At 50.5% G+C, this 16,791-nt stretch overlaps 1 protein-coding gene across 1 annotated transcript in view; it reads left to right on the top strand.

Annotated features, from left to right (window-relative positions):
• LOC144953516 (uncharacterized) overlaps positions 1-16,791 on the top strand; it is a 56,489-nt gene that overhangs the window by 27,319 nt on the left and 12,379 nt on the right. Inside the window, exons 5-11 of the mRNA XM_078884059.1 lie at positions 12-111; positions 2,426-2,868; positions 3,355-3,489; positions 6,138-6,255; positions 14,389-14,529; positions 14,951-15,581; positions 15,855-16,233. Coding sequence (XP_078740185.1) covers positions 12-111; positions 2,426-2,868; positions 3,355-3,489; positions 6,138-6,255; positions 14,389-14,529; positions 14,951-15,581; positions 15,855-16,233 — 1,947 coding nt within the window. The remainder of the gene's footprint in view (positions 1-11; positions 112-2,425; positions 2,869-3,354; positions 3,490-6,137; positions 6,256-14,388; positions 14,530-14,950; positions 15,582-15,854; positions 16,234-16,791) is intronic.

The raw sequence follows: 16,791 nt of genomic DNA on the forward strand, positions 1-16,791 counted from the left end.
GCGCTGTGCAGTTTATCAACGCCATTCCTGACGCGGACGAAGGAGGTGGTGATGGCTCTTCCTTGGTGTCTGCTGACACTCTGGGCTACGTCGATTCTCCGGATAAAGAAGGTCAGCGGGTGGAGGAGGAATGGGAGGAGTGGGAGCCATCACAGCCACCATCGCCGCCATCGCCATTATTAGCAACTATCCCCAACCTCACCACCTTCATCACCACCTTCTTCCCACCTTCATCACCACCTTCTTCATTACCACCATCATCACCATCACCACCATCACCAGCTTCACAATCACCTTCATCACCATTGCTACCATCATCACGAGTATGACCATCTTCAACACCATCACGAGCATCGCCACCATCACCACCTACATCTCCGTGGTCACCACCATCATAGAGGTTTTGTTTGGGTCCGATCGCGTGAATGTAAATGTGTTGATAAACCTGCCACCACCAGCTGACATGGACAATTTGTAAAGTTTGTCAAAAAAAAACATAGCAAAGGGTTTACTCCCCAACATACAACCGGTTAGTGCTGAACGTGTAACGAATTGGCCCATTTCGTTTACAGAACAAACTTCGCCAATTTGCCATGTCGGGTGGTGTTCGGTTTAATTACAAATTTGTATTTGTGCGATCTAACTCACGAAAATTCTCGGTTTCTTTTGTAAATATTTGGTCGCGAAAGCCTCCAAAGTCTTAAAATGACGACCACCATGACCACCAGTATCAATATCAATTCCTGCCATTCACCACTAAGTGGCGGTAACATCACCACGGCGCGTGTGCCAGGCTATGTGTACTTTAAGGCGACGTGAAGTGAGTGTTGAACTCCCTCTAGCAAGCAGCAGGTCACGGGGCAGACCCAGGTGCCATGGGTTGACTGAGATGACTGGCAGATGCACCAGATGTGCCCCCTGCTGTGTCAACTAGCTGCATTTTAACCACCAAGTGCTTCGCTCATTGTTGTGAGCGACGCTCCTCTGCCCTGTTGTTGTTGGAGGGTGACTGCCTCCAACTGATCAGTAGCGTCCTTCACGAGCCTCCTCCATTGATGCCGATCTTGACACCGCTAGTACCAGTCTTTTGCAAGTCCACTCAGCTTACCGCATCAGTCCATCTCTTTTGCAGACCATGCCATGCCCATTTAGCTCCCTCTATACGGCCAGACAAAAGCTGATTGGGCATGCCGTGGCTGGGCATGCAGGCTACATGATCTAGCCAACGCAGCCTTGCCTGCCGGAGGAGTTCACCAATGGGACTTTGCCCAGATCTGAACCGCATGCCCAATGCAGCTGTTGCAGTGGCATGAGCCACAGTCCTGAACCTCACCCATTTCCCGTCGACATCAGGAGGAGTGGGGGACGATGCCAACCCCAGCCGCGAGGATTAAATTCTCGCTTGCAACTTTCATCAGCTAGCTGAGACCAGGGAGGATTTGAATGGGGTCCTAGGTGTACACCCACCACCGGAGTGGAAGAATGTCAGGCGCATCCTACAGATGAGAAGCCAATGGTCAGTGGGCAGATCAGTGCAACGGTAGGTCCTAGTGTCAAGGACATGGACCGCATCCGCTGTTCCATCACTACATAGTTCAGAAGATGTTCTTGCTTGGACCCGGCGTGCATCCATGATGTTTGGTAATTACAAGCCCACGGGCTGCACAGAAGTCTAGAAGCCTCCTACCATTGTTATTGAGGTGATATGGCCAATGCCTTCCGATCACTCTAATCCAGGTGTTTTAATTAGGACCCACTCGGGCATAAAGTCACCCCACAGGATGACTCCATCTCGAAGGGCCACTTTAGCCCACACCTGTGACAGGAGGTCATAAAAGGCATCTGACTCATCGACATTGTCTGTATTCCTCCACTGATGTTCATCTTCGGTGGGGGCATAAGAAACCACGACCACCACTTCTTGCCTCTTATTGATGGGAAGGTGAGCCCACAGTACCCTGGGGCTTACAGCTTCCCACACCTCACCACCATGCTCCCAGACCCCCTTAATTATTTTGTTCATAAAAAGAACCAATTCCCTGTTGTTTGGCAGTCTCCTTGCTCCGACAAAATGAGGTTTGTCCAGGAGACGTCATAAACGCCTGTCCCCCCGGGGCCTCCGGCACAAGTTTAGTTGGATGTTTTTCAACACGTGTTTTCAAGGTAGTTAAATTAAAGGTGGAGGGGTTACCAGCCCCTCAAACCAGTCACCACCATCACCCCATCACGACCACCACCATCACCCCATCACGACCACCACCATCACTACCACGACCATTACCACCATTACCACCATCACCACCACCATCACGACCACTACCACAATCACCACCACCATCACCACCATCATCACCACCATCACCGCTATCACCGCCATCACCACCATCACCGTTGCCACCGCCGCCTATTCTTCTTGTCCTCACAGACAGACACACAGCCCCCGGCGCAATGGAGACAGAGTCAGAGACCACAGGGGGACACGGAGACACGGAGATGCTGGGACACGGAGACACGGAGACGCTGGGACACGGAGACACGGAGACGCCCTTGCTCATCCCGTCCGGGGAGTCGCTCGCCAACCTCCTGCCCACCGAGGAGCAAGCGGGGGAGGAGGAGGAGAAAGCGACGGAGGAGGAAGTGACGACGACGGAAGAGGAATTGAAGGCGACGGAGGAGGAAGTGAAGGCGACGGAGGAGGAAGTGACGACAGAGGAGGAGGAAGTGAAGGCGACGGAGGAGGAAGTGAAGACAGAGGAAGAAGTGAAGACAGAGGAGGAAGTGAAGACAGAGGAGGAAGGGAAGACAGAGGAGGAAGGGAAGACAGAGGAGGAAGTGAAGACAGAGGAGGAAGTGAAGACAGAGGAGGAGGTGAAGACAGAGGAGGAGGTGAAGACAGAGGAGGAGGTGAAGACAGAGGAGGAGGTGAAGACAGAGGAGGAGGTGAAGACAGAGGAGGAGGTGAAGACAGAGGAGGAGGTGAAGACAGAGGAGGAGGTGAAGACAGAGGAGGAGGTGAAGACAGAGGAGGAGGTGAAGACAGAGGAGGAGGTGAAGACAGAGGAGGAGGTGAAGACAGAGGAGGAGGTGAAGACAGAGGAGGAGGTGAAGACAGAGGAGGAGGTGAAGACAGAGGAGGAGGTGAAGACAGAGGAGGAGGTGAAGACAGAGGAGGAGGTGAAGACAGAGGAGGAGGTGAAGACAGAGGAGGAGGTGAAGACAGAGGAGGAGGTGAAGACAGAGGAGGAGGTGAAGACAGAGGAGGAGGTGAAGACAGAGGAGGAGGTGAAGACAGAGGAGGAGGTGAAGACAGAGGAGGAGGTGAAGACAGAGGAGGAGGTGAAGACGACGGAGGAGGAGGAGGAGCGGGGGAGGGGGCGCCACGTGGTGCCGTTCAGCGTGAGGTTCAACAACCTCGACTTCTCGGAGGAGGAGCTACGCGACGAGCAGTCGGCGCGCCACCAGGCGCTGTCGCACACCTTGCGTCTACAGGTTCGGCAGGGTGTGAGGGGTGTGAGGGGTGTGGGCGTGTGAGGGGTGTGGGGGTGTGATGGGTGTGGGGGGTGTGGGGGTGTGTGGGGTGTGGGGGGTGTGGGGGGTGTGAGGGGTGTGGGCGTGTGAGGGGTGTGGGGGGTGTGAGGGGTGTGGGCGTGTGAGGGGTGTGGGGGGGTGTGAGGGGTGTTGGGGGGGGGTGTGAGGGGTGTGGGCGTGTGAGGGGTGTGGGGGGGGGTGTGAGGGGTGTGGGGGGGTGTGAGGGGTGTGGGGGGTGTGAGGGGTGTGAGGGGTGTGGGGGTGTGAGGGGTATGGGGGGTGTGAGAGGTGTGGGCGTGTGAGGGGTGTGAGGGTGTGAGGGGTGTGGGGGTGTGAGGAGTGTGGGCGTGTGAGGGGTGTGGGGGGGGTGTGAGGGGTGTGAGGGTGTGAGGGGTGTGGGCGTGTGAGGGGTGTGGGGGGGGGTGTGAGGGGTGTGGGGGGTGTGAGGGGTGTGGGGTGTGGGGGGTGGTGAACAAGTGGGGCATCTGCTAGTCGTCTCGGTGATTCTCATGACCTCCTCCTCTTCCTGCACCTAGCCTGGCACAGCAGTCAACCCATGGCACCTGCTGGGTCTGTCCCGTGACCTCCTGCACCTAGCCTGGCACAGCAACCAACCCATGACACCTGCTGGATCTGTCCCGTGACCTCCTGCACCTAGCCTGGCACAGCAGTCAATCCATGACACCTGCTGGGTCTGTCCCGTGACCTCCTTCACCTAGCCTGGCACAGCAGTCAACTCAGGGCACCTGCTGGCTCTGTCCCGTGACCTCCTGCACCTAGCCTGGCACAGCAGTCAACCCATGACACCTGCTGGGTCTGTCCCGTGACCTCCTGCACCTAGCCTGGCACAGCAGTCAACTCAGGGCACCTGCTGGGTCTGTCCCGTGACCTCCTGCACCTAGCCTGGCACAGCAGTCAATTCAGGGCACCTGTGCAGCATTGCGGACTAGGGTGTGACTCGGGTTCGATTCCCGCTCGCGGCCAACACCACAAAACGCCCAGTGATAGGCGATTACCTGATCCGGTCCTTGTGCCTCAACTCTAGGTCGACTCAGCCTAAAATTAGTAACAGGAAGGTGTGCATTGGACATCGCCACAGGAGAGACAAAGGCGGCCGGGCGTGGTGCTTGCCACCCTCTCCCCTGCGTGTCACAGTGCCGGCCTTCAATAAGTGCTGCTACTCGCTACTACTAAGAGCACTTGCCCCTGCAGTCTGTTAGAGGCTGCCCGGGAAAGATCTTTATATTTGTTTGAGTGTGTGGGTGAGCGAGTGAGTGAGTGGGTCAGTGAGTGAGTGAGTGGGTGAGTGTGTAGGGGAGTCAGTGAGTGAGAGGGTGAGTGGGTGGGTGGGTGGGTGAGTGGGTGGGTGAGTGTGAGTGGGTGGGTGGGTGAGTGTGAGTTGGTGGGTGGGTGGGTGAGTGAGTGTGAAGGGCAGTAAGTGAGTGGGTGAGTGGGTGGGTGAGTGAGTGGGGGTGTGGGTGAGTGAGTGAGTGAGTGGGTGAGATGGGTGGGTGAGTGAGTGGGTGGATGACTAATTGGGTGAGTGAGTGGGTGAGTGTGTAGGGCAGTGAGTGAGTGGGTGGGTGGATGTGTGGGTGATTGAGTGAGTGGGGGTGTGGGCGAGTGAGTGGGTGGGTGGGTGATTGAGTGAGTGGAGGTGTGGGTGAGTGAGTGAGTGGGTGTGTGGGTGAGTGAGTGGGTGTGTGGGTGAGCGAGTGAGTGAGTGGGTGAGTGAGTGGGTGGTTGAGTGGGTGGATGAGTGACTGATTGGGTGAGTGAGTGGGTGAGTGGGTGAGTGGGTGAGTGAGTGAGTGGGTGTGTGGGTGAGTGAGTGAGTGAGTGTGTGGGAAGACAATGGTAGCCGGGCATGGTGCTGATCACCCACCCCCTCTTGTGCCAAAGTTGTGGCCTCAACAGACCCTCCTGGTGGTGCTGCAAGTCGCTAATTACTAACAGCGCTTGCCCCTACAGCCGGCCAGAGGCTATACGTGGGGATCTAAGTTTCTATAATCTTCGAGATCCTTGGGTATTTGTCTGTGTATGGGTTGCCATACACAGACCTATACTCGCAAAATACCGCCACTACCATGGGGAGAGAGAGAGAGACGCAGACTCCAAGCATACAGCAGGTGTCAGGGTCGTGATCGAACCCAAGACCTCCTGTGCACCAGGCGAGGTCGTTAACATTTCCTAGCCCACCATGGGCGACAGGGTCCATGATCGAACCCACGACCTCCTGCATACCAGCCGAGGTAGTTAACATTTCCTAACCCACCGTGAGCGTCAGGGTCTATGATCCGACCCACGACCTCCTGCATACCAGGCGAGGTGGTTAACATTTCTTAGCCCACCATGGACATTAGGGTCGGGATCGAACCCACGATCTCCTGCATACCAGGCGAGGTGGGCGTTAGGGTCCATGATCTAACTCACGACCTCCTGCATACCAGGCGAGGTTGTTAACATCTCCTAGCCCACCGTGGGCGTTCACAGTGGCCACATCGGAGATAGATGCTCAGTCAGCATAGCTGGGGTGACCTGTGTGAGTCTCTGGAGCTGAAGCAGTTTTATTTTTAATTTTCACGATGGCCGCGTCGTTCTGTCACCAGATGCAAAAGGGGTTCCAGAAAGTTCCAGGATTCAAGGAGCTGAGGGTGACGGGCTTCAGGTACAACATCACCACCATCGGCATCACCATCAGCACGACCATCGGCACCTTCATCATCAGTATCGTCATCACCACCATCAGCATTATCAACAACGTCATCATCAAATCATTATAAGCATCACCATCATCAACCGCATCACCACCATCAGCATCATCAGCATTACTAACATCATCAGTATCGTCATCACCATCATCAGCATCACCACAATCCGCATCATCAACATCACTACCATCAACATAACAATCACCACCATCACCAGCATCATCAACTTCACCACCATCATCGCCATCATCACCACCACCATCATCACCATCATCACCATCAGTATCATCAGCACCGTCATCAACACCACCATCGGCATCATCACCACCATAAGACGAGACTTCATCTCGACATCTAAGACGAGATTTGGTCTAAGATGAGGCTTGGTCTAAGACGAGACTTGGTCTAAGACGAGAAGCGTTCTAAGACAAGACTTCGTATCGACTTCTAAGACGAGACTTCGTCTCGACTTCTAAGACGAGACTTTGTCTAAGACGAGACTTCAACGAGACTTCTAAGACGAGATTTGGAAGGTTTTTTTTTCACCGCGCAGTCGGAATGTGAGCACCACACACAGCCACCTTTGTACCCCTGCTGGCGATGTTTGAGGCTGAGTCGACCTAGGGGAGCCCCAGGGACCGCTTTAGATAACCTTCACTGGTTTGGTCGTGAGCGGGAATCGGACGCGGGTCTCAAGGTTCATGGCCCGGTTGCGCCAACCACTAAATTACCTCTCCCCTACACAAAACACAGCATACTCACACACAAAGACAAAGATCCTTAACAGACTGTAGGGGCAAGTGCTGTTAGCGAGCATCTATGAAGCCCGGAACCGTACACGGGGGGGGGGGGGGGGGGTGGGTGGCCAGCACCACGCCCGACCGCCTTTGTCTCCCCAGCGGCGATGTTTACACATCGCACCAGGTACTCATTTCAGGCAGAGTCGACCTAGGGGAGCCCCGGGGACTGGTTCCCCCACTCACACACACACAGGCAGCAGCTGGGTAGTAGTGCTGATAACGCCGTGGTAGTAACGGTGATACCGATCTCTGTTCCACAGGAAGAGGAAGCAACCCACGGGGTGAGTGAGACGCAAGACTCAGTCACAACACCGGCACCACGACGAACAGGAAAGCTACATCACTAGCAACAGTGAGGGAAAAAAGTATTTTATCCCCTGCTGATTTTGTACGTTTGCCCACTGACAAAAAAATGATCAGTCTATAATTGTAATGGTAGGTTTATTTGAACAGTGAGAGACAGAATAACAACAACAAAAATCCAGAAAAACGCATGTAAAAAGTGTTATAAATTGATTTGCATTTTAATGAGGGAAATAAGTATTTGACCCCTCTGCAAAACATGACTTAGTACTTGGTGGCAAAACCCTTGTTGGCAATCACAGAGGTCAGACGTTTCTTGTAGTTGGCCACCAGGTTTGCACATATCTCAGGTGGGATTTTGACCCACTCCTCTTTGCAGATCTTCTCCAAGTAATTAATGTTTCGAGGCTGACGTTTGGCAACTCGAACCTTCAGCTCCCTCAACATATTTTCTATGGGATTAAGGTCTGGAGACTGGCCAGGCCACTCCAGGACCATAATATTCTTCTTCTTGAGCCACTCCTTTGTTGCCTTGGCCGTGTGTTTTGGGTCATTGTTATGCTGTAATACCTATCCACGACCCATTTTCAATGCCCTGGCTGAGGGAAGGAGGTTCTCACCCAAGATTTGGCGGTACATGGCCCCGTCCATCGTCCCTTTGATGCGGTGAAATTGTCCTGTCCCCTTAGCAGAAAAACACCCCCAAACCATAATTTTTACACCTCCATGTTTGATGGTGGGGATGGTGTTCTTGGGGTCATAGGCAGCATGCCTCCTCCTCCAAACACGGTGAGTTGAGTTGATGCCAATGAGCTCCATTTTGGTCTCATCTGACCACAACACTTTCACCCAGTTGTCCTCTGAATCATTCAGATGTTCATTGGCAAACTTCAGACGGGCATGTATATGTGCTTTCTTGAGCAGGGGGACCTTGCGGGCACTGCAGGATTTCAGTCCATCACGACGTAGTGTGTTACCAACTGTTTTCTTGGTGACTATGGTCCCAGCTGCCTTGAGATCATTGACAAGATCCTCCCGTGTAGTTCTGGGCTGATTCTTCACCGTTCTCATGATCATTGCAACTCCACGAGGTGAGATCTTGCATGGAGCCCCAGACTGAGGGAGATTGACAGTTCTTTTGTGTTTCTTCAATTTGCGAATAATCGCACCAACTGTTGTCACCTTCTCACCAAGCTGCTTGGCGATGGTCTTGTAGCCCATTCCAGCCTTGTGTAGGTCTACAATCTTGTCCCTGACATTCTTCGAGAGCTCTTTTGTCTTGGCCATGGTGGAGAGTTTGGAATCTGATTGATTGATTGCTTCTGTGAACAGGTGTCTTTTATACAGGTAACAAGCTGAGATTAGGAGCACTCCCTTTAAGAGTGTGCTCCTAATCACAGCTCGTACCTGTATAAAAGACACCTGGGGAGCCAGAAATCTTTCTCATTGAGAGGGGGTCAAATACTTATTTCCCTCATTAAAATGCAAATCAATTTATAAAAATTTTGACATGCGTTTTTCTGGATTTTGTTGTTATTCTGTCTCTCACTGTTCAAATAAACCTACCATTAAAATTATAGACTGATCATTTCTTTGTCAGTGGGCAAACGTACAAAATCAGTAGGGGATCAAATACTTGTTTCCCTCACTGTAGTTACACAACTACCTACACCACTAGCTACACAACTAGATACATCAAGAGAAATGTTGTTGTATTAAATTTCGATTTACAGCTTTCGTGACTGCAGGGATTCATCTTCTTGGTTATTCCGGTAAAGTCACATAGAAGGGAAATAATAAAATAATAAAACATAATAAAAGAAAATAATTATGTTTAATTTTTATTATTTTATTATTTCCCTTCTACGTGACTTTACCGAAAGAACCAGGAACATACATGTTGTTGTGTTTAGTTGTTGTCCTTCCATCCTACGGTGGTTCGACGTGATTTAAACAAACGTACACTACACTATACACTACAATATCCGCAGCATACTACATACACCACACTACTATACACTACACTATACACTACAATACACACTACATACTACATACACCACACTACTATGCACTACAATATACACTACAATACACACTACAATACATACTACATACACATGACTACTACACACTACACAAAACATTACAATACACGCTGCATTCTACATTTTACACTACACTACTATACACTACACTATAGACTACAATAAACAAAACACACTACTCTAAAACACACTACACTATGCACTACACTATTCCACACTGCACTATACACTACAATACACAGTGCATACTACATTGTACACTGCGCTACTATACACTAAACTATGCACTACAATATATGCTGCATACAACATTGTACACTACACTGCTATATACTACAATATATACTACACGACTATACACTTCAATAAACTATACATACTACTTTATACACTACACTGCTACAGAATACACTACACTATTACACACTACACCATTATATACTATGCTGCACCCTGCACTAGTACACACTACACTATACACTACGCTACTATACACGACACTATACACTACACTACTATACACTACACTATACACTACTATACACTACACATATAAAATGAAACCAACCCTCCGCTCTGCCCACCCCACCCTCACCACCACCCCCCAGGTCTCGGGGCAGCTCGGTGGTGGTCCGCTATGAGGCGGAGTTTGAGGATGGAGTGGCGGGGAGTGATTGGACAGAAGGAGGAGGGCTGCTGCAGGGAAACCTGGTCACCTCAGCCACAGGTGCCTTGTTGACTCAGTCACTCGACCAGCTAGCTAGCCAGTCAGTCGGCGAGAAAGTCAGCCAGTCACTCAACCCTTCAGACATTCGCTCAGCCAGTTACTCGACGAGTTAGTGAGTCAGATTGTCACTCATCCAGTCAGCCGGTATAATAACACTTTCTAACACAATTTTTGTTCCTGGGTAGTAAGTGTTATTTCGTAATTGCTTATGCCTAAAAAGTAGAGAAAATGGCTATTATTCCCCACAAACTTTGTTTCTGTGACCAGGACAGTGATATTTTTTTATTTACCTATTTTCAATGAGAAAACGGGCGAATTTGTGTCTTTTCGTTCACATAAAGTCAGAAAAAAACAACGTGAATAAAAGTTAAAGTGTATTAATGCTAAAGTAATACAAAAATGACTACAAATATTTAGAAGTGAGCAGTTTTTCGAGATTTACGATTATACTGTTAATCACATTCACGAATCAGTCCCCAAATGTAGTCTCCCATCATGTTCTCGTTATATTGTCCTTGGTAGCGGCGTTCAAAGTCCAGTATATCCTGGTGGAAGCGCTCGCCTTGCTCCTCCGAGTACGCTCCCATGTTCTCCTTGAATTTAACAAGATAAGCATCAGGGATATGGATTTTGAGGGACATCCTATAGCCTATTGTGCCATAGTTCTTCACCAGAGTCTCAACCAGCTCCACGTACACCATGGGAACCTCATTTGCCAGTGACTGAGTCGCGCCTTTTGGCGTCATCTGGTCCAACCCATGTGAGACTAGGCTCTAAGGAAAGCTGTCTCGGGTGTGGACCAATCAACTTCAAGGACAGTGCACATTATCAGAGTTATGTCTTTTGTTTGTATTATGACTGCAGGTATTGCGGTCTATGCAAACATGACTCCTTGTAAAAAGGTGTCAGTTTTGTTGCCAGATAGAAGGGTAAAAAACCAATTATCAGCTCCACGTAGTTTTCGACCTTGTGATTGCCCAGGAAGCCACGAACCACTGCGACAAAGCTGTTCCAAGCCACTTTCTCCTTACTCGTGAGCTTCCTGGGGAATTCATTGCACTCCAGGATTTTTTTTATCTGTGGTTCTTTGACCTTTGCCTCAGACAGCTTCGGGAAGAGGCCTTGAAGGTACTTGAAGGCTGTCGACTACTTATCTACAGCTCTGACAAATTGTTTCATAAGGCCCAATTTGATGTGCAGTGATGGCAACAGCACCTTCCAGGGGTCTACCAGTGGCTCCCACTTGACGTTGTTCCTCCCCACAGAGAACTCGGTCCGCTGTGGCCAGTCCCGCCTGTGGTAGTGGGCCTTGGTGTCCCGGCTATCCCAAAGGCAAAGATAGCAGTGAAACTTGGTAAAACCGCCTTGGAGACCCATAAGGAATGCCACCATTTTGAAGTCTCCGATGACTTTCCCAGCCATACTCATCATACTTCAAGGCGTCCAGCAACGTCTTGCTGCTGTTGTAATCCTCTTTGAGGTGCACCGAGTGAGCCACGGGAAGAGACGGGTACTTCTTACCATTATGGAGCAGCACGGCTTTGAGACTCCTGGATGAGCTGTTAATAAAGAGGCGCCGCTCATTCTGGTTACTGGCGATTCCGATTACCTCGAACAGACTGGTCACATTGTGGCAAAAGCAGAGCCTATCTTGACGGGTGAAGAAGCTGCAAAAAGGTTGGTGACACTTCTTCTGATCTATGACTTGCACATTTTCATCCAACAATTTCCACTGCTTGAGCCTCGACGTCAAACCCTCGGCATTGGACTTGATGAGACCAAGATCTCTGATGAAGTCGTTGAGTTATTTTTGGTTGGGGTAGTATGGGTTTCTCTCCTCAGCTCCACCTCTGAAATTGTGATCTGGATCTGCAACGTCTTTCTTGCTCTCTGACGTGCTGCTCTCTCCGGAGGAGTGGGTACGGAGAGCTCATGGCAGTGTGGAACTGGGGCAATGGATGAAGGAAGGTCCGAATACGTGATAGCAGGTGCATTTTTGCCAGTCCGACGTTTGGAAGGGTCCATCATGCAGAAGTAGCAGTTGCTTGAGTGGTCAGTGAGTTCCCGCCAAATTAATGGGATATCGAACTTAATAGCTCTCTTTTCTTCTCTGTACCATCCTACAAAAATAAATGTATTTCACCCATAACTAATGTGTAAGAGATTTTCGCAACATTTTTCATGTATGGCATCTTTTTTCAATAACATTGAAAATTGCAAAACCTTTTAAGATGAAAAACTTTTACAATATTTATTTTTTAAACAAATTTTATATCATAAAATTCCAAGCAACAATTGTCCATATTACCTTCCAGAGTTTTTTTTGCATTGCTCGCAGATGAAATGAGGTTCCCATTGTTCGCCTTAATCCCCCGACAGTCATGCCGAATATGCCTTGTAGGCCTCGCACATCTTAGCAGATGCTTCCAAAGACTACTTTTTTGCTCTTTTCTTGATAAATTGGCCACAGACATAGCAAAATGCGTCTGCCAGATGCTTGCAGCCTCTTGATGCCATCTAAAAAAATGCAGATATGTATCCACTTAGGCAACTGGAACTAAACTGAACTGGTGGGCTTAAGGCCCCTGTATTTACACTACTATTTATGTTACTGGAAAGTTACAGAATGTTCTAGAAGTTACTCCCAAGTTTATTTAGCATTAAATATATCTGGAATGTTCTGGAAAAGAGGCAAATTGAAACTATCATTGTCCTGGTCAAAAAAGCAAAGTTTGTGGGGAATAATAGCCATTTTCTCTACTTTTAAGGCATATGCAATTATGAAATAACACTTACTATCCAGGAACAACAAGAACAAAATTGTTACACAGTGTAATGAATAAGTCAGCCAGCCTGTCCCTCAGCTTGTCACTCAACCAGACAACCAGTCACTCAAACAGTCAACCAATTAATCAGTCAGCCAGTCAGCCAGTCACTCAATCAGTCAGCCAGTCACATAAACGGTCAGCCATTAAACCAATCAATCAGGCAGCCAGTCTCTATGAGACGGAGTTGGAGGTTGGAGTGGCAGCAAGTTACGGGCCAGGAAGAGGAGGAATTCTGGTGCAGGGAAACCTGGTTTCCTCAGCTATAGGTGCCTTGTTGACTCAGTCACTCGACCGGTCTGACAGTCAGTCGGTCAGTCAGTCAGAAAGTCAGCCAGTCACTCAAGCGGTCAGCCAATCGCTCAGCCAGTCACTCAACCAGTCAGCCAGTATAAGAATCAACAACTAAGCCAGCCAGTCACTCAGCTAGTCACTCAACCTCACGATCATTCAGTCAACTCTCGTTGCCTAGTAACTCCCCCACTCAAATCAACTCTCGCTGCCTAGCAACTACTCCACTCGAAACAATTCTCACTGCCTTAACAACCCCTTCACTGGATTCAGCTCCTGCCGCCTAGCAACCCCATCAACTGGAATGAGCTCTCTGTCTCTCTGTCTCTTTATTTCTGTCTCTCTGTCTCGCTTTCTGTCTCTCTTTTTAAGTCTCTCTGTCTCTATGTCTTTCTATCTCTCTGTTTCTGCCTTTCTGTTTCTGCCTTTCTGTTTCTGTCTCTGTCTGTTTGTTTATGTCTCTCTGTGTCTGCCTCCATGTCTATGTCTCTCTGTTTATGTATCTCTGTCTCTATGTCTCCTCTATTTCTATGCATATGTCTCTCTTTGTCTGTCTTTCTGTCTGTCTCTCTGTATATGTATCTCTATTTATTTATCTCTGTCTCTCTCTCTGTCTCTCTGTCTCTGTCTCTCTATTTGTCTCTTTGTTTCTGTCTCTCTGTCTCTCGTTCTCCCCTATGCCTAACGCCATTTGCGGTCCATCTTCCTGCCTAGCAACCCCATCCCCTCGAGTCAACACTCGCTGCCTAGCAACCGCTCCACTCGAATACACTTTTTTTCATCAACTGAGGAATTGAAGGCCAAAACACACGCGCACATCCATTGGGTAAATTGTTAGCGATTAGCTCTATACTGCACTACAATCCCAGGCACCCCGAGTTGGTTCCCGTTCATGGCCACCAACACCAGGGACGATTATCTGAACCGGTCCTCGGCCTCCTTTAGGTTGACCCAGCGTCAATTGAGTACCTGGTGCGATGTGTCAACATCGCCACTAGGAAGACAAAGGCGGCCGGGTGTGGTGTTAGCCACTCGCCCCCTCGTATACCACATTGCCAGCCTTAATAGATACTCACTAACAGTACTTGCCCCAAACAGTCTGTTAAGGCTTCATGGGGGATCTTTGTCTTCGTTTTTTTTTTGTGTGGGTGGCAGGTGCCGGAGAGACGAACCCCAGACGGGAGTCGAAACGGGACTGGAGGAAGGTAGTGGCCGCGGCACTGAGTGACCGCGCACTGACGGGAGTGGATGCCAGCCAAGACCTCCAGGCGGCTGCGCTGCTGCAGCTGAGCGAAGGTGAGAACGTCGGTACAGTACAACGTCTATGGTGCAGTGTTCAGTCTATGGTGGGGTGTTGAATTTATAGTGCAGTGTTGAGACTATTGTGGATTGTTGTGTCTATGGTGCAGTGTTCAGTCAACGGTGCAGTGCTGAGTCTATGGTGCAATGGTTAAGTCGATGGAGCAGTGTTAAACATATGGTGCAGTGTTAGATTTATTGTGCAGTGTTGAGTCTATGTTGCAGAATCGAGTCTATGGTGCACTGGTGGAGTCTATGGTGCAATGGTTAAGTCGATGGTGCAGTGTTGAGTCTATGGTACAGTGTTAGATTTCTTGTGCAGTGTTGAGTCTATTGTGCAGTGTTGAGTGTATGGTGCAGTTTTGAGTCTATGGTGCAGTGTTGAGTCTTCTTGTTATTCTTCTTCTTATCGTTCCAGCTAACGCAGAGGGCAGCGGCCTTGAGCCCGGCGAATATTCGGTGGCGGGATTCTCGGATGGTGTGGAAGAAGATGATGGTGGCGGCGGTGATGGGGCGACGACCGCGACTGAAGCATCTACTGTCCAGACGACTCCGCAGCACGATCAGCAGGAGCATCAACAGGAGGATGTTGAGCAAGAACAGTCAGCGATGGAAGACTCTGTCCAGACGACCGGGACAGCCGCGGAGACACAGACGGACGCGGAGGAGGTGGAGGAGGCCAGCGCCGAGATTGAACCGGGAGAGGAATCCGCCACTGACGACGATGTTGTGGTGTTGGAGGCGCACCTGATGCCCTCGTCGCTCGAGGAGGAGACGGCGAACGGGAGACCCGGAGCTTCTTATCACCACCAAGATGAGCACGAAGACCACCAGCACGACGACCACCTCCACTTCCTCCACGAAGTTCCGCTCGATGGAGACGCCCTCGCCGGAGCAATGGAGGGAGGTCACGACCCCGAGACTTTGATGGCGGCAGTGGACACCACGGTAGTGGCGGCCGTGGCGGAGGTGGTGGTCGACGAGGCAGTGGCAGAGGAGGAGGCAGAGGAGAATCTGGGCGGAGAGTCGAGTGGAGAGGAGGTGGTGGCGTCAGTGGAAGGAGGAGGTGGTGGAGGAGGAGGTGGTGGAGACGATGCCGGATACCACCTGGGAACGTCGGCAGAAGTTGAGGCGGACGTCGTAGTGGTGGTCGCAACGGACGAGGGCGTGGCCGGAACCCCGGGTGGACTCGGCGAGGGTGGTGGTGCCATGGAGTTGGAGGGAGAAGAGAGCGGAGGCGATGGTGGAGATGGTCACGACGAGGGTGGTGATGAGGGTGGCGGGGGTGGCGAGGGTGGTGGTGATGAGGGTGGCGAGGGTAGCGGTGGCGGTGGCGGCAAAGGTGGCCAGGGCAGCGAGGTCGAGGAGGGTACCCAGGGTGGCAAGGGTGGTGACAATGAAGAGGGTGGAGATGGTGAAGACGTTGGCAAGGGCGGCCAAGGTGGCGAGGTTGGCACAGCGGAGGAAGCGGAGGAGGACGCGGGCGACGAGGGCATCGAGAGCTCGGATGAGGCCCAGGCAGTGCAGTGGGACGACCGCTGGGCCGGGCCTCTGATGACCTCGCCGGCGGTGGCCGTGTCGGGGTCGCGGGACCTCATCGTCTTCTTCAGCCTCCGCGTCACCAACATGGCCTTCTCGGAGGACCTCTTCAACAAGAGCTCCTCCGAGTACCGAGCCCTCGAGCAGAACTTCCTCGAACTGGTGAGAAGTTGGTGGCTTGTGGGGGGGTGGGGGTACCTGAGATAACGGAGGTAGTGGAGGATGCGTCTCCGAATAAAGAAGAATATTTTTTTTACGGAAGGCTAATGATGGTGATGATGAATAAAAAAAGACTTTAAACTAAACTGAACTATTTTTATGTTATCAGGTAAGGCCCACTGAGCTGCTCTTTAGCTCGTTTTCAGAAAGGACCTGGCCACAAATGATAGCTATGATTTTTTAAATATATATAGTTCAACAAAGTGTCTGCTCATTATCACTTGGGGAATTTACAGCAGCAGGCAAAGCCTCCAAAGGCGCGTTTCTAAATGTAGATAACATCTCCTAGCCGCCGTGATATGCCAGATATTGACTAAGACAGACACCCATACTCTCCCCATGAAGAGGAATCGAATTCGAGATCCGCAGGCTCGAGACCCACAGGCTCACATCGAGACCCACACAATATTCTCTGGATTATATAGACTCCGTGAGAAGTAACATTAACCTAAAGGTGGTGGCTGGAATCAATAAAGTCACGTAGATATAAAATAAATTAAA

Source organism: Lampetra fluviatilis, chromosome 77 (genome assembly GCF_964198595.1).
Source record: "Lampetra fluviatilis chromosome 77, kcLamFluv1.1, whole genome shotgun sequence".
Classification (NCBI taxonomy): Eukaryota; Metazoa; Chordata; class Hyperoartia; order Petromyzontiformes; family Petromyzontidae; genus Lampetra; species Lampetra fluviatilis.